The 22,050-nt window shown below is 40.0% G+C and overlaps 1 protein-coding gene across 2 annotated transcripts in view; it reads right to left on the bottom strand.

Moving 5' to 3' along the window:
• Positions 1-22,050, bottom strand: part of EMB2410 (embryo defective 2410) — an 86,459-nt gene that overhangs the window by 29,376 nt on the left and 35,033 nt on the right. For both annotated transcript variants that reach the window (XM_010255904.3, XM_010255905.3), the window contains exons 6-9: positions 20,871-21,011; positions 4,638-4,700; positions 3,971-4,201; positions 3,776-3,859 (exon numbers count right to left, since the gene is read on the bottom strand). In XM_010255904.3, coding sequence (XP_010254206.1) covers positions 3,776-3,859; positions 3,971-4,201; positions 4,638-4,700; positions 20,871-21,011 — 519 coding nt within the window. The remainder of the gene's footprint in view (positions 1-3,775; positions 3,860-3,970; positions 4,202-4,637; positions 4,701-20,870; positions 21,012-22,050) is intronic.

The following is a 22,050-nucleotide window of genomic DNA, read 5'->3' as shown; positions in this document are numbered from 1 at the left end:
AAAACATAAGAGTTAAGGAAATGAAACTGTAATATAGCCTGACAAATAAAAGATCAGGGGTAAACAGATGCTTATGAGACCGTAAATCAAATAAAAGTTGTAAATATAAGAAAAATCCAAATCAGGAATAGAATAAAAGTGGGAGAAGGAACATATCATTCAATGTGGCATAGAAGAACATTCAGAAAAATTGTATAGAAACCAAGGTCTTATGGCAAATATTTATGCAAACAAAGAAATATTGCAAAACCAAATAAACAAATTGTGCTTACAATATATGTACAATCAAGAGAGTTAGACTTGTGTTATCATGGTAAATCTACAGGTAGTCCAATAAAAGCACTGCCCAGGTAAACTCCTTGACAAGCCAGGAACCCTGTCAACTGTAATAGGTTTGTGCAGTTGCCTGGGCAATGCCCAACCACTATAGATCAAACATAACGAGTGTCAACAAAATTCATGGGAAACTAACTATATCTTTCTCAAGTTTAACAAATAATGAAATAACTTTTTATTCTAGTAGGGGTTGTAATGACCAATGAGTAGAATCTTACATATGATACACCACACAACTGTGCTCCCAAATCCCCATAATACAAGGAAAAGTAAGAAAAATAGGGATCAGCCTAAAGAATCTCTACATTAAATAGTTCCTCCTGTTTTTATTTATTTAGTTTTTTATAGCAACTTCAAATTATATTGACTGGTAAGAAAAAAAAGTGTAATTAAATACTTCCTCCTGTTCCCGACTTAGGATTTTGTTATGAATTTTGGTTTTAAATGTGGGAGGATCAAGAATGAACTGTGGGGTATAAAAAGACCATACAGGTCGAGTATGTCAAAGGAGTTTAGCATAGGTGAATGCCTAAAGATTAAAGATAGGATAATGATATAGAATCCTTTTCTCATTAACTGCTACAAAGGAAGTTTGATGGAAAAATGTGCAATGGAAAAAAGGAAACAGATAGGAGAGCCAGGAAGGAGGATACTAATGACTTATTTTCAATTAGATCCTTCTATATCAAATTGATTAGGGAAAGATCGGTTTTTGCATCATCTTCAGTGGATAATTTTTGAGGAAATCCTGTTTCCCATAGGGTGGAGACCTTGTTTACCTTGGCCACCTAAATACTTTGTTATGTGTAATGAGAATGAAGAAAATACTGATCATCTTTTTCTTAATTTCCTATGTTACAAAGAGTTCTTTGTGGTTTGCAGCTCTGCTTATTCAGGGTGGAATGGAAATGTAGGGAATCTGCTGCTGTTAATGTTAGGTCATTTGGATGCATTTTGCATAAAGTTCACATATAGCAATGTAGGTGGTATTTGGAAAGAAAGGGGAAAAAAGGACATTATCGTCATTATAGCCTTATCCCAACTATGTGGGGTCAGCTACACGGGTCCTGTTTCACCATTCCATTCTGTTTACAGCACCATTTTTACACTATCTCCTAGGACCCATTTGAACAATTACTGGCTTCTCATGGACTGGGATTCAGTTCCAATAGGAGCTTTGGAACTGCCCAGACCAATCTTCAGAGTGATTGAAATCTACCTTAGCTTCCTTTGTATATTATTGCATGTTTCCCTTTCAATAGAAGTTTTACCACTACTCATCCAAAGAAGACAGGATAGGGGATAGATGTTAACTTTGCATCAACTTCAAAATGTTGCTATTAGCAAGACATGTAGGCGAAGAAAGAAGAGGGATATCCTTAGATTGTCAAGTGCTAAGGATATGTGGAGCTTCTTTATCTTCAAGGGGGATTAGAGGCTACCAGTTATGCCATTTCTAGAAATCAAGAGTGACTATCAGGACATTTTGAAGATAAAGTGCAAATTGTATGGAAGCTCACTTTACATGCAATATTTTGGTTTAATGTTGCCAGACTCAGACCAGATAAGACAGAATGGTTCAAAGTATTGATACACCCTGATATGGCAAAAGGGGTGCAGTGGTACTCTGTACCTAACGCATTATTCTTTTTTAGTTTTTTTCTCAAAATTTAAGGGGGTTATTTTAATGTTATTTAACTATTAAAATTAGTGTTTCCTTAATATACCTTAAAAAAGCTGTATCGGCCACCTGCTGATACAATACAATATGCCTGATATGAGGTGTATCATGTAGATAATTTGAACCTTAAGTGGACAGCTGGTCTGTTAGAACCAGGAACCAATGACCTTTTTTTCTGGTTTTAGATTTGCCAAGTTTTCAAGTTTTTGGAAAACCAGCTCACCTATCAACTTCTGTGAACCATTGAAAACTACCAGGGTTTCAGCAACCTAACCAGTTATTAACAACCTGCCCAAGTCATTGATTTAGGCCATTATCCAATGTTGGTCCTAGCTATCTGGGGTCTTCAGAGGGGTGAACTGGATATGATCCTAACCTTTGGCAGTGGTGAGATTCAAAAATATAACCTCACATTTACAAAGAATAGCATGCTACCATTGAACTATGGCCATTACACCACTTATGTTCATTGTCTTTTCTTTAATTTCTATATTGACTTAATATGTATATTACTTTTGACAAAAGAAACCTCGGTCACTTATACGAAAACCAAGAAAATAGCACTCAAACCACAAGTTACACATGTTTTTTTAATTTGTTTGTGTGCAAGTTACACATGTCACAGGTCATTGGACTGAACAAGTGATAAGACCATTTGACCAATGACCCGTAGCCCTTCTGGGTTGGTGAACAGTCCCGAGTCTGACAACATTATTTTGGTGGACACGGGTAGAACAAAAACAGAAGAAACTCCAGAGGAACTTTGAGATGGATATGTCAAGACATACCTCATGAACTGAACTCTAGTATTGAAAGACTTCAAGTATATAAAGCCAAAAAATCTCAAAAAAATATAATACAAGATCACGAAGTATAGATACAGGATGCAAAAATACTAAGAGAATGGTACCTGATACAATTTTAGAGGAACTTGATTGCTTACTCATGATCTGATGTATATAGAGGGAAGGAGAGAAGAAAATAGAGGAAAGCAACATAAAATAACTGTTTATTGCTGACCTACCACAACACTTCCAAACTATCTAGCCATATCATCACTTGGACACTAAACCTACACTCAGTACAATGTTGCTTATAACAGACTCCCATTTTCCAAACTGAAGTAGAAAAAATGCTGGCATCTAATGTTAATGGATAAGATGATCAGCAAATGCTATGGCTGATAGATTAGCCAAGCACGGGGAAAACAGGGAACAATTGTATTGGGCATCTCTGCAGTAAGCTCTTGTTTTTTGTCTTGGAGAGGTCGCAGCTTGTGCCTCTCCATGGGACACTTGTACCTGTTCTATAGACTTTCTAACAAAATTTTTCTTCATTTATCAAAAAAAAAATGTTAATGGATAATATGCTATAAGAAAGAAAACATCCAATCAGATGCCGAGATTAGATTTTTAGTTTTTTTTCTTAGTCTCTTATTTCTTACTTCTAAGATCATTTATCTAATTGAAAATATTCATCTATAGTTGTGTCCCTGTATCCTGATTTTTCTAGTGGTTAAGTGCCTAACACCTCAGGATACCTAAATAGTTGGGACCTATCTGATGTACCAATGCAATATTGATTTCCAAACTGAGAGAAAAAAAAAAGGTTAAAAAGGAAAAAAAAAATAGAAGTATTAATTTCTTATGAAAACATAGCAAAACTAAGGACCAATAATATGCTTCTACAGCATAAAACCACATCTTAGTTACCACTTTCACGTGCCTGCAAGACAGATTATCTAGCTAGCAGTAGTACCTCTGGACAGACCCATGCGTTTCCGGCACCACGAATTTCACCACCATCCAATAGGCTTGCTCTAATTCCATATAAGTCAGCAACCTGAAACCCAAAATATAAAAACAAAAAGTTTGCAATTTTTATCACTTGTGATGAGAACAAATGACTGTTCACTATTTTAATATGCATGATTGGTGACTTAAATGAACTTACACAGTTATCGGTGTTGAAAGTGAAATTGGCTGATACATAGGAAAACGGAATACGATCAAAAGCTGCCACTGCCCCAGCTTCTCTATTCTTAATCAATGCTTCAGAGGCAAAGGAAGCAGGTAACTCGGAAAGTGAGTGAGTTGTTTTTCTTGAAACCATTCCACTCCCCACAAATATAGGAGCATCCAGTGGGCCTTGACAGTTGAAGACAGCTGTTATAGACCCAGCTAACTGCAGCCAAACAAAAAGAACATTGAAGTAAAATATTAAAAAAACTATAGCTGAAAAAAAAAGAAAACAACATAATTGTTAGTACTAAAAGGCCCAACAGGTGAAAATAAAAGAAATTAAAAAAAAAAGGACAAGAAGTTCAACAGCCAAGCTTGAATGAACAACAAAACTGCAAAACGGGGCAGAAGGCCTTCATTTGGGGTCCAATGTAGAATCTAGAAATCTCTAACAATTGGATTCCCATAAAATATAAAAATAAAAGGCCCATCTTAAGGACAAAGGTCTGTAAATTTGTTTAAGTGTAAAGGCAAAAGTGTGTATCTAGCATAAGAAGCATAGACGTGTTTCTTCTGCAACATAGTAAAGCATAATGAAACTAAGTTTAATTAGAAATTAAGAATAAAATGCACAAAAAATAATAATATAATATAAATACCGGGAACAAAAGAGGCTTCATTTTGAAAGTCGTCATAAGGGCATTAACTTCAACACTGGGAACCTGAAACCAGAAGTATCAAATACAAGTTAATTGTTAGATGGAAAAGGATAATCAAACAAGATGTAAAAGACAGAATCTAATAGAAGAAACAGCTTTAATTGTCAATAAGTTATCCCAAGGTCAAATCCCCTTCAGGCAGCTAGGTTAAGCTTAAGAGCGATACCACCATCAGGATCCATGCTTGTCGCAAAGAAACCTTTTCAGCTTTCAATACATAAGCCTCTGAGAAGGGCTGTCACATCAACCATGAATACTATTCACAACTAAATAAAGGAGAATCAGTGTTCTGGGACTCATGAGTCAACTGATGTGTTTGGCACATGTTATTTCCCCCTTCATTGACTAATCAAAATTTTTTCCAAGGATGTATAAAAATAACAGAAGCAATCATTTTTTTTTTTTTTTGATCAATAACACTTTCATTAATCATCAGTAGAAAATTTACAGGAGGAAGACAAACACACTTATCTCCCAAGAGTCACTAAGAGCCTCAGAAAAGAAAGAAAAAAGAAGAAAAAGAGAAAAGAATACACTAAAGTTACAGCTTAGCCCAAAACAGTGAATCCCTTTCTGCCCCTTGTTTAGCTAAACCGTCAGCTAGGGAATTAGCCGATCTTTTAACCCAACATGTCTTAACTTCCATCTCCTGCACCAGCCACATGAATTTCCTCCTCTCATTGTTATACTTCCATAAACCATTTTGATCTTCAGTTAGCCATCCTATCACCACCTCTGAATCCCCTTCAATTATGAGTTTCTTGATGTTCAACTCCTTAGCTTTCCGGGCTCCTTCCATAACTACAAGGATCTCAGCTCTAAGGGAGTCACCCACTCCAATTGGGCCTGAGAACATGGCAGAGACGACCCCATTTTCGTCCCTAAAAACACCTCCAATCCCCGATTGCCCCGGATTTCCCCTACTGCATCCATCAAAGTTTAATTTCAAGAATCCTCTAGGTGGGGGAGTTCAAACCACTTTCATTACTGACTTGGTCTGTGTGCAATTTGCATTTTCACCCCACTTCCTCAACATGTCATCCACAGTGTAATCTGTGAATAGTTTCAAATATTTCAGCCACTGTACCGCCCTAATATGTATGATAGCCTTCAGATCTGCTGCTCCTCTTTGGGTTTCTGAGAATATCCTGGAGTTTCTTTCCTCCCACAATGTCCAATATACTGCAGCCCTTAGTCCTCTCCACATTATCCTTCCCCTTTTTATCCGCCACCTGAAAAAGGTGGGGGAGAAAAATCCCTGCAAGTCTGATGGGAGATTCCAACTGCGTCCAAATAAGGAGGAAGCCCAATCCCAAATTGACCTTGCAAAGTGGCAAGACACCAGTAGGTGAAAACCAGTCTCCCCATCCGCTTTACATAGAACACACCACTGAGGTGACAAACAAGTATTGGGTCTCTTCTTTTGGAGTAGATCACCAGTGTTAATTCTTTCCAGATAGGCTTCCCAACAAAAACTACCAACCCTAGGAGGTATTGCTCTGCACCAAACCTCACCAACAGGAAAAGGGGGGAAGGTAGGACTGGTGGACTGACTTAAGACTTTGAAGAACGAGGCACAAGAGAAGATGCCATTGGGGGTAGGTGTCCAAATTCTAGAGTCCTCCCTAGTGGGGTCTAAGACAACATTATCAAGAAGTGCAATAATGCTCGAAATACTGTCAAGGTCTGAGTCCCTCAAATCCCTTCTTAAACCCAAGTTCCACCCAATCCCAGAAGTGGAAGAGGACGGGGTGATGAAAGACGAGATCGGCTCATTTTTCAAATCAGATAGAGCACACAAAGAAGGAAATTGATCCTTTAAAGGGGCGCTCCCCACCCAGGTTTGTTCCCAAAATTTTATGGAATTACCGGAATTCAAGTCATACCTGATATTAGGGGAGAAAACTGATAGCAGGTCATGAATGGCTTTCCAAGGAGAGTTGCTTGTGGTCCTAGCTCTGATTCCAGCATCCCATCCATTGTCCTCCAGCCCATGTATACTTGCCACTATTTTAGCCCATAGCTTCTCCTTCTCCATAGGGAACCTCCACAACCACTTCCCCAACAGAGTCATATTCCTTCTCCTGATACTCCCAAGCCCCACACCACCACAAGACTTACTCCTACACACTATCTCCCAGCTAACTCTATGATCCCTCTTCTCCTCTCCTGGCTCCCACAGGAAATCTCTCATAAACTTCTCTAATCTGTTAGCGACCTTCACTGGGATTTTAAACACCGATAGGAAAAAGATGGGTAAGTTAGCAAGCGTGGCCTTAATTAGTGTAATTCTTCCACCAAGAGAGAGGTAATTCTTTGTCTAGGATACCAGTCTCTTTTCAAACCTTTCCACCACCGGGTTCCAAAAGTTCTCTCGCATGGGATTATCACCTAATGGCAACCCTAAGTAGTTCAACGGCCACCCCGAGACTTCACACCCCAACAGTTCAGCACTCTCCATGAGCTCTCCCTCCTCCAAGTTCACCCCCACTATACAACTTTTCCCAAGGTTAACCTTCAAGTTAGACATTTGCTCAAACAGTTGTATCACCAACTTCAAGTTCCTGATCAAGCTCACATTACCGCCTTCACAAAATAGAATCGTGTCATCAACAAACTATAGGTGAGTGAGGGGGGTTTCCACCCTCCCAACTCTCCAGCCTCTAATGAGCCCCCTATCATCTGCTCTGTGGATCAGTTTCCCCAGAACCTCCGCAATTAGAATGAACAAGAAAGGAGACAAGGGGTCTACTTGTCTTATACCCCTACTGGCTGGAAAGAAATCTACCACTGTCCCATTCACTAGTACTGAATAATGACAACTCCTGACACAACCCATGACCCACTTGCACCATCTAGCCCCAAACCCAAATTTAGTCAAAACTCTCCTCAAGAAATCCCGGTCCACCAAGTCATAAGCCTTTTCCCAGTCCAACTTACAAACCACTCCCTTCTTCTTATCCCTCTTAAAGTTCTCCACACTCTCATTAGCAATTAAAATCTGATCAGTAATTTGTCTCCCACTCACAAAGGCTCCTTGATAGTGTGCAATGATATTGGGCAATACCTTCTTCAACCTCATAGACAACACTTTTGCAATGATCTTATACAAGCTATTAACCAGGCTAATTGGCCTAAAATCCTTCGGGTGGGATGCATCTTTCTTTTTTGGAATTAAAGCTATAAATGTAGAGTTCACACCCGGATTGACAATTCCTCTCCTGAAAAACTCCTCAAACACCCGCAAAAGATCATCTTTCACGATATCCCAACAATCCTGATAAAAAACCATTGTGAACCCATCCGGCCCTGGAGCTTTTGTTCTATCCATAGAAAACACAACCTCCTTGATCTCTTCTAGAGTAAAGCTTCTTTCCATCCTTCTCCTGTTCTCCACCCCTACATCTGGCCAGTCCAGACCTTCTACCCACACCCTTCTACTTACAGGCCTTCTTAGAATAGATTTGAAGTGCTCCACACAGGTCCTGGCAATCTCATCTTGTTGTACTAATTCAACTCCATCTACTACCAATTTGGAGATAAAGTTCCTCCTTCTACCATCTGCTAGAGAATGGAAATACCTAGTGTTTCTGTCTCCCTCTTGCAACCACTTACATCGAGATTTTTGCCTCCAACTAATTTCCTCCTTGTGCAGACAATCCTCTAGCTGTCTTCTCAAATCTCTCCTGAGATCATTGTCTTCCTCTCCAAATTCTCCCCTTTCTTCTTTAGAGTCAAGGCTTTCAATCTTATCCATCAAATCTCCCTTTCTTTCTTCTATCCTCCCAAACTCCATCAAGTTCCACTCCTTGATTCTTGCTTTCAAGAATTGTAGTTTCTTATGAAATCTCATCCCCTCCCAATCCACCAGTGGGTTACAGTCATGCCACCATTCCCTCACTTTGTTAGTAAACCCTGGATGACGTAACCACATATTTTCAAATCTAAAGGGGGTAGGACCTCCACACCTTCTTTCCTCCTTACATAATACTATGGGCCAGTGATCTGAGGTCACCCTTGGGAGAGCTCTAGAAGCCAAGGTTCCCCAATGTTCTTCCCAATCCAAAGAGAACAGGAATCTATCCAGTTTAGAGCAAATGGGTCTAGATTGGAGGTTTGACCATGTAAACGTCTTATAGGCTAAGGGAATCTCTTTAAGCTCAAAGGCATCCACAAAACTATTAAACTTCCTTATGTTTTTGTCACCCTCTGGTTAACCTTATTGGACTCCTCCGAGAATATGATCACATTGAAATCCCCACCCATGCACCACGGCCCATCCCACAACCCTCTAACATCCGCCAGTTCCTCCCACAACTCCTCTCTCTCTCTATAGTCATTCGGTCCGTAAACATTTGTGAGCACCCATGTATAGTCATCCTCTTGCTGCTTAAACTTCAAAGACACCGAGTACTTTCCGATCAACTCCTCTAGACCTTCCACCACATCCTTCTTCCACATTGTTACAATCCCCCCGGAAGCACCCCACGAGGGAGCAGCCACCCAGCTAATTCCCCTGGCTTTCCATACACTCCTTGCCCATTTATCATTAAACTGCATTCTCTTAGACTCTTGTAGCAACACAATGTCTGGGTCACACCGTCTGATTACCTCTTTTATTATCGCCATCTTCCTTGCACTCCCAATTCCCCTCACATTCCAACTAAGAATCTTCATTCCGCTTCTTGGTGAACCCCTTGCCACTTACCACTACTTTCCCCTTTCCTCTTGTCTCCCTTTACCCCGAGCCTCTTATCACCTTCTACATCTCTCTTCAATCTCTCTACTTCACTCAATCTCCTCTTCTTTATTCTGATCTTCTCCTTCCTCTTCTGTAAGTTTTCTTTCAGCACATTCAGATCTTTCAATCTGCAACCTAGCTTCCCTACAAATTCTGCTATCATGTCTTCTCTCACCGAGTCCACCAGCCCTACCCTTCCTACAGGATCCCCTCCATCTCTATCCACTCCCAATCATTGCTTTACATTATACCGCCTTCTACATCCAGATCAGCATTCCAATTAAATACAAAATCTCTTCTACAAAGAGCAGCAAAATCTTTAAGAGCTAATGACCAGTTTATAATGAAGTAACTAGCGATCAGTACACAGATCAGGCAAAGATTTCTCCATTCAAAAACTTGATGGTTCCTCCCTTTCAAATGCTCCAGAAAATAGCAGATGGAACCATAGCCCATGGACAATGTAGCTGACAAGGTGAGATGTGGGGATTCTGAAGGCAGCACCTCATGTTATTTCTTCTCTAAGGAGTCACTGAACTTGGACACAGAGTTATTTAGCATGACCCCTTTGTTGATTACACATCAGTACAAGAGCTTATCAAATCAAATGAGAAAACAGAACTTTTACTACAGGTGGGGAAGGCCAAGTGGAGGAGTTCTTCAAGCAGCTTGAGGAAGATGAGGAAAAGGCAGAGTTGAAAGCATCAAAGCCAGGGTTGATAGTGGAGATTCAGAGTGACAGTTTGCTTATTAAGATAGAGAGATAGGTAGGTACATTTTGAGACAAGATTTCGAGGATGATCAATTCTAAATACTTGAAGACGGTTCAATGGAAAGGAGCCAGTTCAAGAAGTAAAGTGATATCAGAGAGGGTAAATCTGACAAGTAATCAAGGATCCTCGCCATTCCAAACCCAGATTCCCATGCATAAGAAAGTGGAGGAAGTGGAGTGGTGGAGGTTGAGGCGAGACAGATGGAGATGATTGTTGAAAGATTGAAGATCCTTAAGCAAGTCTGATTGGAAGGTTTGTTGGTCTAGATTTGGAAGAAGAGAAGTAGAAGATTGGACGGGATTCAAATGGGGGAAGGAAAGAGTTATGGGTGTTCAAAAGCTGAATGGAGGCTTGCTTCTGTTTATGTTCCATAGCAGAAAAGATGCAGAGTGGGTTCTAGAGTAGGAAGAGAGAAAGAACAGGGATTGCAATTTAAGATTAAGCTAGTGGTTTCCGGCGGCAGCAATGATTCAGAAAGGCAGAAGAAGGAAAGCAATGTGGATTGGGGTCTTGGGAATCCCACTCCATGCATGGTGTACCTTTACTTTTAAAGTAATTGGGGAATTGTGGTAAGTTCTTGAGTTTTGATCATAGAAATAGGAGGTGGGAAAAGATAGTCATGGCAGATACTGGTGGAGATAGAAAATATTTCTGCTCTCCCAAGTTTGACGGTGCTATGCTTCACAAGTGAAGATTATGAGCTGAGGATTTTCGTTGAAGGAGAGGAGCATGCTTTTTTTAGGGCTGGAAAACGTTGAGATTGGAGAGAAACCTAGGATGAAGAAGAGAAAGGTGTGAGGGGGCTAGAGTTTCAGCAACAGAGGCTTGAGGTGCAGGGGAGGGCAAAAGATCAGTTGGAGGATAAAGACGATGGGGAAGGAAGACAAAAGGGTAGGGAAGTAATTTCAGGAGGGGAGGAATGTTCTTTAGTGGGACACATGGAGGCTAGAGAGAAAGAAATGAATTCAAGGGATATCGAGGTGGGAAGGCCAGAGGAGGTTGTTGAAGAGTCGTTCAGGGCTTTAATGATGACGGTCATGGAAGTGGGGTCCACCTCTTAAAGCTAAAGGTTTGGTTTAAAAATAGAGGTGTTCAATGGAACAAGTTGAGGATTTTCGAAGGAAAGAGCTTCAAGGTTAATTTCCCAAGGTTTGAAAGGAGAAGGGTTCAATACAAAGCTCAAAAAGGATGACTGAGGAGTCGGTTTGGAAAGTCATTAGATATTGTAAATAATCCTATTCAGTTCAGGTTGAAGTATGAGAAGGAGAAGAAGAAGAAGAGAAGAGAAAGAGGAGAAGAAGGGTTCGGCAATAGAGGAAAAGTCCTACCCTCTAGCCGACCCACTTTGTATTTATAATGAATAAATTGAGTTACAAAAAGCCAGTATTGTCCTTTACGAGAGATGGGACACTAACTTAAACTTGAATAAAACAAACCTTTCACTTCTAACTAGATAAACCAAAAGACCAAAATACCCCTGTATTGTCGACTCTAACACTCCCCCTCAAACTGGAGAGTTAATGTCATATAGCCCCAGCTTGTCACATATGTAATCTACTCTGCCACAAAACAGCCCCTTTGTAAAGAGATCTGCCCACTGGTTTCCTGAGCTCACATGAGATGTAGTTATCACTCCACTAATCACTTTTTCTCTTACAAAGTGGCAATCGACTTCAATATGCTTTGTTCTCTCATGGAAGACTAGATTGGAAGAGATGTGTACAGCAGCTTGATTATCACAATATAATCTCATGGGTTTGTCAACTGAGAATCCCATTTCTTGTAGCAAATTGTTCAACCATACTAGTTCACATGTAATATGAGCCATAGCCCTGTACTCAGTTTCTACACTACTCATTGCCACCACTGTTTGTTTCTTGCTCTTCCAAGTTACCAAATTGCCACCAAGGAAGGTACAATATCCTGTAGTTGATCTCCTGTCTGATACAGAACCAACCCAATCAACATCTGCATACCCTTCTATCTCAAGAGTTCCTCCACTTTTGTATAGTAGACGATGACATGGAGCACCCTTCAGATACCTAACAATTCTTAGAACTGCTTCCCAATGAAGAATTCAAGGATGTTGCATAAACTAACTCACCATACTTACAACAAATGATATATCTGGTCGTGTGATAGTCAGATAGTTCAGTTTTCCCACCAACCTCCTATACCTTCTAGGATCATCAAATTCTTCACATGCATCAACACTCAGCTTAGCATTTGGTTCCATAGGTGTCTTGGCTAGTTTAGCACCTAACAGCCCTATTTCTTCAAGTAGGTCAAGGACATATTTCCTTTGACATAAGTTAATTCCATGCCTTGACCTTACAACTTCTATTCCTGGCAAGTACTTCAACTTACCCAAACCTTTTGTGTTGAAGTGATCTTGAAGGAAGTTCTTCAACCTGTCACTCCTAGTTATAACAATATTGTCCACATACACCACTAGCAAGATTTTCCCATCTTTTGAGTCATGGTTGAACACGGAATGATCTACCTAACACTGTTTCATCCCAAAGTTCTTCACTACTTCACTGAATCTACCAAACCAAGCACGTAGAGATTGTTTTAGCCCATAAATTGCCTTTTTAAGTCTACAAACCTTACCATCCTCCCCCTGAGCAACAAACCCTAGTGGTTGCTCCATATATACCTCCTCAATTAGATCGTCGTGCAGGAATGCATTCTTGATGTCAAGTTGCAAGAGAGGCCAATCATACATTGCTACTAATGAAATCAATACCCGAACTGAGCCAATTTTAGCTACAGGAGAAAATGCCTCCATATAGTCCACACCATACAACTGAGAATAGCCCTTGGCCACTAACCTGGCCTTTAATCGTTCCACACTACCATCTGAAAGATACTTCATTGTGTAGACCCACTTACATCCAACAACATGCTTACCAGGAGGGAGAGTAGTAAGTTCCCACGTGTGATTGTGTTGTAAAGCAGACAATTCCTCTTCCATTGCTTGTCGTCACCCTGGAGAGGTAAAAGCTTCCTAGACAGTTTTGGGAGTAGAGACAGAGGATAGCAAGGATATAAAATGGCGATGGAAAGCAGAAAGGTGAGCAACTAAAAATAATGAGAAATAGGATGAGATGTACAACTACGTTTACCTTTCCACAATGCAATAGGAAGATCAAGGTCCGAAGGAGGAGGTGCAACCACAGGATCTATCAACGAGAACTGAATTGGAGGAGGGGTCGGTGCTCTTTTGTGAGTATACATACACTTGTCGGATTGGTGGTCTCTCAGTAGTAACCTACACGGGAGAGGAAGGAGAAGGAACGGGGAACCACGAGGAGGATTCGCAACTGGAACAGGAGGGGTCCTCAACTGGAACAGGAAGGGGGACCACGGGGGAAGGAGAAGGGACCTCAATACTCGAGAAAAATGGGACTGATTCAAAGAAAGTGGCATCCGAACACACAAATGACTTATGAGAGTTAGGGTTATAGCGCTTATACCCTTTTTGAGTCCTGGAGTATCCAAGGAAAATGCATTTAGTAGCATGTGCATCTAACTTGTCTAAACCAGACCCCAAATTTTGAACAAAACAAACACACCCAAAGACTCTCGGGATAAGAGGAAACGAAGACAAAGTGGGAAACAAAACTGAGAAAGGGGATTGACTTCCAAGGATAGACATGGGCATCCGATTGATGAGGAAACATGATGTTAGGACAGCATCACTCCAAAAACGCTTTGGAACATTCATATTAAGCATAATGGACAGGGCAGTTTCAAGTAGATGTTGGTTTTTCCGTTCAACCATACCATTCTGTTGTAGGGTATAGGAACAAGAAGTTTGATGAATTATCCCATGGTGCTCTAAGTATTGCTAAAATGGTGTTGAGGTGTACTCTTTTGCATTATCGGAGCGAAGAATTTTAATATGAACTCCAAATTGGGTACGTATTTCAGCATAAAATTTTTGAAAAATAGAGAACCATTCACTGCGATCTTTCATAAGATAAAGTCATGCCATCCTTGAAAAGTCATCAACAAAAATTACAAAATACTTATAACCATTGTATGACACTACTTTATTTGGACCCCAAACATCAGAATGAACTAAAGAAAAAGGACTCAAGACACAACTATCAGCTCTTTGACTAAAAGAGACTATATGGTGTTTCCCAAGCTGACACGACTCACAATCCAACGATGAAAGATGACTTAAGGACGAAACCAGCAACTTTAGAACCTTGAGAGATGGATGACCAAGTCTACAGTGCCATTGGAGAGGTATAAGAGACGAATGAAATGCTACCGGCGGGCCACCACCATCAAGGTAATACAATCCACCTACCTCATGCCCTCCACCAATCTTCATCCCCGTCTATAGATCCTAAAACACACAGGAAGATGGATAAAAAGTTATAGAACAATTAAGTGACTTGGTTAATCTACTAACAGACATAAGGTTAAACGGGAACTTGGAAACATATAAAACAGATGATAAAGATAAGGAGGTAAGATCAACATCACCAACACCACAGATGATAAAGATAAGGAGGTTAGCAAGGGTAACTATTTCAGATGTGTAAGACTGAGAAAGTGAAGAAAATACATTTGGAGTCCCAAACATATGATCCAAGGCTCCAGAGTCAATGATCCAGTGTGAAGGTTTGGAAGCCAAGCAAGCCATACCTGAATGGGCAAGAATAGTTGTGTTCTGCTAAGAGGATGTCTGAAGGAACTTCTCATATAACCTCACGTGGTACACTCGCCATCTCCTTTCCAAATGCACCAGTAGATGTGGAGGGAGTTTGATCAGTTTGTTGGGTGGACCATGAAAATCATAGTAGAAATTAACAATGTGCCTCTCTAATCACAGTATGTGCATTTTCTAGGTGCATTACTTCTTCATCTACCACGACCTCCCCCTGACTCTTGACCTCCGCTGTGGCCACCAAAACGATTAAACATAAGACCACCTCGGTTTCCTAGAAACCCACGACCACCACCTCCACCACCTCTATTTCTACGACCTCCCCCTCTAGTCACCACAAAACCAGATCTGTCCGAGAGAAAAGAAGACTCTATAGACTCGATAGATATCCTCTGAAGACAGGCAAACACTTCTTCAAGCGAGGGAAGAGCATACCCCCCAAGTATTTGTGCTCGAACAAGTTCATATTCAGCTTTCAAACCCACTAGGAACTTTGTCACATCAAGTTGCTCTCGCTGTTATTGTTGAACCTGAACATCCAGTGTCAGAGGATGATATACATTAAGCTCATTTCAGATATTTCTCATGCTTGCATAGTATTCCTCCAAGTTTTGGTTACCTTGCTTCAGATTAAAGTACTCTTGGTACGGCTGATATACCCTAGTAGTATTATTTTGGCCAGAGTAAAGTTTCTTAGCATGGTCCCAGGTTTCTTTAGCTATATCTAGGATAAAATTCACACTGATTTTGGGTCCCATGCTATTCCACAACCATGTCATGATTTGTGCATCCTCCTGTCCCCAATCACTAAACCCTAGAGAATCAGAGGGGGTTTTTTCCTCTCTCACATGTTTTACCTTTTTCTTGGCTTTTAAAAACACCTCCACAGATTTGGCCCACAGCACATAATTCTCACCATTCAAATTAATAGATGTCATTTGAACACTTAGGAAGACTAAGGGCGATGGGAAAAGAAAAAAAAAAAAAAAACTGGTTTCTTATTGCTCTGATACCATGTAAATAATCCTATTCAGTTCAGGTTTGAAGTATGAGAAGAAGAAGAAGAAGAAGAAGATGATGAAGAACAAGAGAAAGAGGTGAAGAAGGGTTCGGCAGTAGAGGAAAAGTGTTACCCTCTAGCCGGCCCACTTTGTATTTATAATGAATAAGTTGAGTTACAAAAAGACAGTATTGTCCCTTACAAGTGATGGGACACATAACTTAAACTTGAATAAAACAGACCTTTCACTTCTAACTAGATAAACCAAAAGACCAGAATACCCCTGTGCTGTCGACTCTAACAGATATGATAGTGCAGGGAAGAAAAAAAAGTGCTCTTGAAGCTAGAGATCACTCGAAGCAGTGGTGATAAGTACCAAAGCTCTAATGTAGAGAACAGAGATAATTAGCTTGTGGCCCCACTAGTCTGTTCGTCTTTTATTTTTTCTAATGTTATTGGCGGCAGGGGTATTCCTATCGCTGTAACCTTTTATTTCTTGTTTGGTATAAATAGCAACAAATGGGGCAGCAGAACAAATTAGATTTCTGCACCCTTTTCTCATTCTCTCTCTCTCTCTCTCTTCTTCCTCTGTTTTCTTGCAATTTTTTTTGAGAAAGGCAAATTGATAATATTCTGTATTAATATCAAAATGAGGTCCTTTGTACAATGAGTGACTGTACATAACAACCATTAGGAACCCCCAAAAAAGTCCACTCTCAAAAAAAAGAAAAGTTTTTATTTCTCAATACATTATGGACAGACAACCAGCTCTTCAAAAAACCTACTGCTCCATTGATTACTACTGTCTCTGAAGTCATCTTCTGTTCAAAAATTCTGCAATTTTTTTCCCAGCCAGATGGCCCACAAAACTGCAGCTGGAATTGAGGACTAGCATATCTTCCCCGTTTTAGACATACCCTGAATTGGCCAACCTTCTAACAGGGCCTTCACGGATCCTGGAGCACACCAGTTCAAATTTACAGTATTAATGAAGTGGTTCCAAATTGAAGCACTGAAACTACAGTGCAGAAATAGGTGGCTCGATGTCTCCATCTCTTGATTGTAGAGAGCACAGAGCATGCCGGGGACATTAAACCCCTTCTTCATCAACACGGCTTTAGTCAGGCATTTGTACAAAGCAGCCACCCACAGGAAGAAATTTACTTTAGAAGGGCCTGCTGCTTCCCAAATTAATTTTCTCAGAAAGGGCTCTCTTGCCTCTGCCTCTCCTACAAGGGTCCGAGTAGAAGGGCTTGACAGAGAATTCTCCAGAGCTTGCCCATTTCCAGCATCTTGTGTCTTGGGCTTGCAGATTCAGCTGCTCATTCTGAAGGATTTCAAGAAGGTGGGTCACCGGATCCAGCTCCCAACCATTGAAACCTCTCCTGAAGGAGGGTATCCAAGTGATAATATTATTCTCCACCACAAAAGAGTCTGCCACTAAAGCTGACTTGTCTGTAGCCGCAGCAAAGAGGGTCAGGAAAACATCTTTTGCAAGAAGTCAGATTTCTCTATGATTATTGTCAACTTGGTATCAGAGCCAAGTCCAGCCAGCTACATGAGAACTATTTAGGGCTGGAGTTTTCAGTTCTTTCTTGCCTGATTCTTGGAGGTCATTGGAAATTGCTGAAGGTGCCCAAGGTGAGAGAGATTTGCCCGGTGGCCAGGAAGAGTCAGAGAAACAGGTCGGTTTGTATTCTAGGGCTTAAATCAGTGGTTGGAAGTGGTACTCAGACTTTTCTGGGTAAGTTTCACATTCTTTTTCAGACCGACAGCTATTAGAAGTGTTTTTGAGTCCTCTGGAGAGCGGTTATCGGTTTCAGGTTTTCTCCAAGGCTGATTGTAGGGTTTCAGCAAGAAAGTGATCAGATAAGGGCTGTAACCTTCTTTTCATCTCCTTACTCTTCTCTTTGGGATTCCAGGAGAAGCTTGTGAACTGTTTCTGTTGTGGAGATTCAGAACAGCTCCTGACAGAACAGATTTGTGAGAAAGGGCGAATAAATTTGTGCTGTTTTTCACTATCCTATGTTTTCTTTGGGGTATATTCAGCATGAAAACTATGACTCTAAATCTTATGGAGAAGGGTCTGTGGAGGCAGGAGGATCTATCTCATGCTAAGTGGATTCAAGAAAATTATCTTGTCATGACTTGGTTATGTAACTCCATACAGCCCCATATTAGCAGGAACTACCTTTGAGCAAAGACAGCTAAAGAAATTCAGGATAATATGAAAGAAACCTATTCTCAGCCCCTTAATGTTGCAAAAGAATATGAGCTGAAAAGTGAGGTGAACAAAACCTTAAGCAGGGGAAGAAATCTTTTTCTGTTTATTTCTCCACCTTAAAATCATTATGGCACGAGCTAGATCACTTGGAAACAATCAAATGGGAAAGCCAAAAAGATGCAGCAACATACAGGAAGCTAACTGAGACAAATAGGGTGTTTGAGCTTCTTATTGGATTAAATTCAGATTATGATATTGTGAGACAACAACTTCTTACTAGGGATAGTATCACCCTATCTCAGGCTTACTCCATGATACACAGTGAGGAGAGTACAAGGAAGGTTATGCTTCAAATTCCACCTATAGAATCAGCTGTAGCTGCTATGAAGCCAAAGATTGGAGGAAATAAGGAAAAGTGAAGGAGGAGAAGAGATAGGTGTTTTGTGATTACTATAAGAAACCAAAACACACTAGGGATACTTGTTGGAAGCTTCACCCTCAACTTATTCCAGCAAAGCCAAAAATAAGAAAGGGAATGCCAACACAGCCGTGACTACAGAAGCTCCATCCACATCCAACACAAGATCCAGTCCTCTTGATGCCTTGGCTGTAGTCAGAACTGCCTTGAGTCAGTTGAAGAATGATTTTGGTATTACTGGACAGCCCCAATCAGTTACTGTTCCTCCTACTCCCACTTACTGCTTTTGCTCACTCAGGTACAAAGGCTACTGCCCAGCATGCCTCTGCCCCAAGTAACACTAGTCTTTTTTGGATTATAAATTTAGGTGAATCTGATCATATGACTACTTTGTCTTCCTTCTTTTCTTCCTATTGTCTATCCTTTGGTATAAACAAAGTATCTATTGTTAATGGCTCTCTTGTCCCTATTTCTGGCAAGGGAGACATCAGAGTCTCTGATGCCATTTCTTCATCCTTAGTTCTGCATGTTCCTAATCTAAGTACTAATATACTTTCAGTCAGTAGTATCACTAAAAATCAGAATTGTTCAGTAACATTTTCCCCTGATCATTGTGTTATCCAGGATCTAGCGACAAGGTGATTGGGACTAGTCGTGAGACGAATGGGATCTATTTGCTTGAACATCCACCTGGGAGAAATAAAGAAGTTGGGAAGTCTTTTGTGTCACAGTCTATGTCAGATTATGCTTTGGCATAACTGATTGGGTCATTTGTCTTTTGGGTCTTTAAAGAGTCTTTTTCCTGCTTTGTTTGAGTCAATCCAACTGTCCAATTTGAAGTGTGAGATCTGTGAATTGGCAAAGCATTGTAAATCAACTTATTCATTGAGTAGTGAAATATGTATTATTCCTTTTGAAATTGTGCATACTGACATTTAGGGACCATACCACATTATTGCTATGGGAGGGTACAAATACTTTCTGTTATTTGTTGATGACTACTCTCGGTTTTCATGGGTTTACTTCATGCACTCTCGAGATGAAATTCCTACTCTAACCCATGCTTTTCATCAGATGGTTCTACTCATTTTAGAACTACGATAAAAATATCTCAGATTTAATAATGCCAAGGAGTATTTTGCAAAGCCCTTGGCCTCATATCTTCTTGTTTCTGAACGAACCGCTCTTTTCGCCCAAAAAAAAAAAAAAAAAACATTTCTTGCGCCAGTCTTCAAGATCCTATCAGGCTATTAGCTTCCTCTCCGGAAGGGAGAATGAAGAGATATTTGCCTCTGTCCATCCTTCTGATCCTCACCCCCAAAGCCACTTTCCAAAAGTCACCGTCCACCTCTGCAGTTCGCTGATTGAGAGTCAGGTCTCTACTTCCCCCACCAGATCAGCTTCCAAATACTTCACCTATGCATTTCTCCCTTTCCATCTGGAACCAAGTAGAAATATTTACTTCCCACACCCCACTTTTAATCTGACCTATCTGTCAGTTGTCCACTTCTACAGTTTTTGCCTTCTCCATATAGGAGCTTCTCTCTCCACTTCTCTTATCCCCACCTTTCTCAGTATCACGTTTTCAGTATAACCACCAGCAAACCTGTTTCCCCAATTAGAAACCATGAATTCCGATAAGTATATTTCAGATAGCATGGGAAAAAATGGGAAGATTGGTGTAGATCAAGGATTTCGTTGCAATAGATGCAGAGTTGGGGCGGCAAAGAGTTTGGTAGACAAGCTTTTGAAGCATTTGAAAGGAGTAAGAGGGAGAAGAATCTAAAGAAGGGTTCAGTAGGGAAAGGAGGAGAGGCATGGAACGAGAAAGGAGACGGGCAGGAAGAGGTGTTTGAAGGAGATGATCAAGGTGTGGACAAGTTGGCAAAGGTCTTCGTGCATTGGTCTGTGAGTCTGTGGTTCCAGAACTATTAGGAAGAAGATTAATTTTTCTGGAAGAGATTTGGAGTCTGTTTTTCTTTTCCTTTTGTTTGATGTAATTTTGTTGTGATTGGTTATTTCTGGTGTTGTCTCAACACCCTCTAATGATTGTATTCAGTTTTTATTTAAATGATTTCTTTTCTTTCTACTTTTCAAAAAAAAAGCAAAAGGCTATCAATCCAATATGTTAACGGTAGTACAAACTGGATATAAATTTGACTTGGTATGGCATGGAATAAAATCCTTCCATAGCTTCAAGCACATAGTATCTTAATGTCATGATGTATGATAAGTAGCTATCATTTTTTATGGGCATTAGTTTGTTCTGATTCAAGTATGGAAAATGTTCCCCCCAAATCTAAGAGCATGCAGATATCAAAGATTATGACCTGGCACATCAGATGGAACTCCCCATATTCAGGATTAATACCAAAATCTCCAGAAGCTTCTAAAGGAACATTGCCAAACCAGCCACTTGCATTGTGCAAAAATATTCGTTGACCCCGAAAACATAAACTTGCTGCCATGTCCTGCATGCATGCAACCACATACAAGTATTATTAGTGCTTCCAAACAGGCCATCAAGTAGTTTTAGAGTTCATACTTTTTTATAGAGAAAGCATCAACCATTCTCTAAAAGCAATCATCATGTACAGTTCTGAGCACAATCCTGAAGACTTGCATGGAAGTGGAAATACCAACTTAAGATATAGAATAATAATTGTGTAGGCCACTTAAACAGGGAACGCACAACTATGCAGATGGTGGATTTATGTAAATAGATAAAAAGAATGAATTCTAAAATGAAAAATAGAAACTATTGGGAAATTTTCAATATAGGATTTGCTAGTTGGGTCATCTTCCACATGGCAATGTTAAATTAAAACCATGAACTGTTAATATTACTCGTGGAAAAAAGTCAATATAAAGTGTATTCTAGGGTTGATGCAGGTGGATTTAGGGATGAAGACATTGATTCAAAGGGACTACAATTTAGTACACAGTTCAGATCAATCACATTGACCCTCCATATGGCTCATTTAGGAGATTTTCCCACTTGACTTGACTAAAAATTTTTTCTACACAGAACAGTTAGTCCATAAGATCTAGCATGAGTGATAATTCAAAGAAAACAAATGTTAGTTCAACAATATAGCTTAAAAGTCGTGGTAAGAGCTTAAGCCATTGGATCCAATGAGATTTTCCTTTTCGTTGATAATAACAAATATATTATGTATAATTATAGAAAGACGTACAACAGGAATATAACAAGGGATCCACCTTTGCATATTGAACTCTTCATATAAGTGCCACAAAAACATAAAAAAAAGGATGAAATAAATTACTGTCTTGCTAGTACTGCCATATGGACAACTTTTGTCATTATTGCAAAGATTTAGGCTAATGTATTCACTACATAATGACTACCCAAACTAAATCCAGAGGCATTATTCGGACTTTATCGACACCTATTATCATTTTTTTTATCAATCACCTATTACCATTATGTTAGGCTTTTTTTTATAGGTAAAAAACGAAATTTTCATTAAAATAAAAGAAAATACAAGA

Source organism: Nelumbo nucifera, chromosome 2 (assembly GCF_055504915.1).
Source record: "Nelumbo nucifera cultivar China Antique chromosome 2, China Antique-T2T, whole genome shotgun sequence".
NCBI lineage: Eukaryota > Viridiplantae > Streptophyta > Magnoliopsida > Proteales > Nelumbonaceae > Nelumbo > Nelumbo nucifera.
Note: the sequence above shows the minus strand (reverse complement) of the source record. Positions and strands in the feature narration are given on the sequence as shown.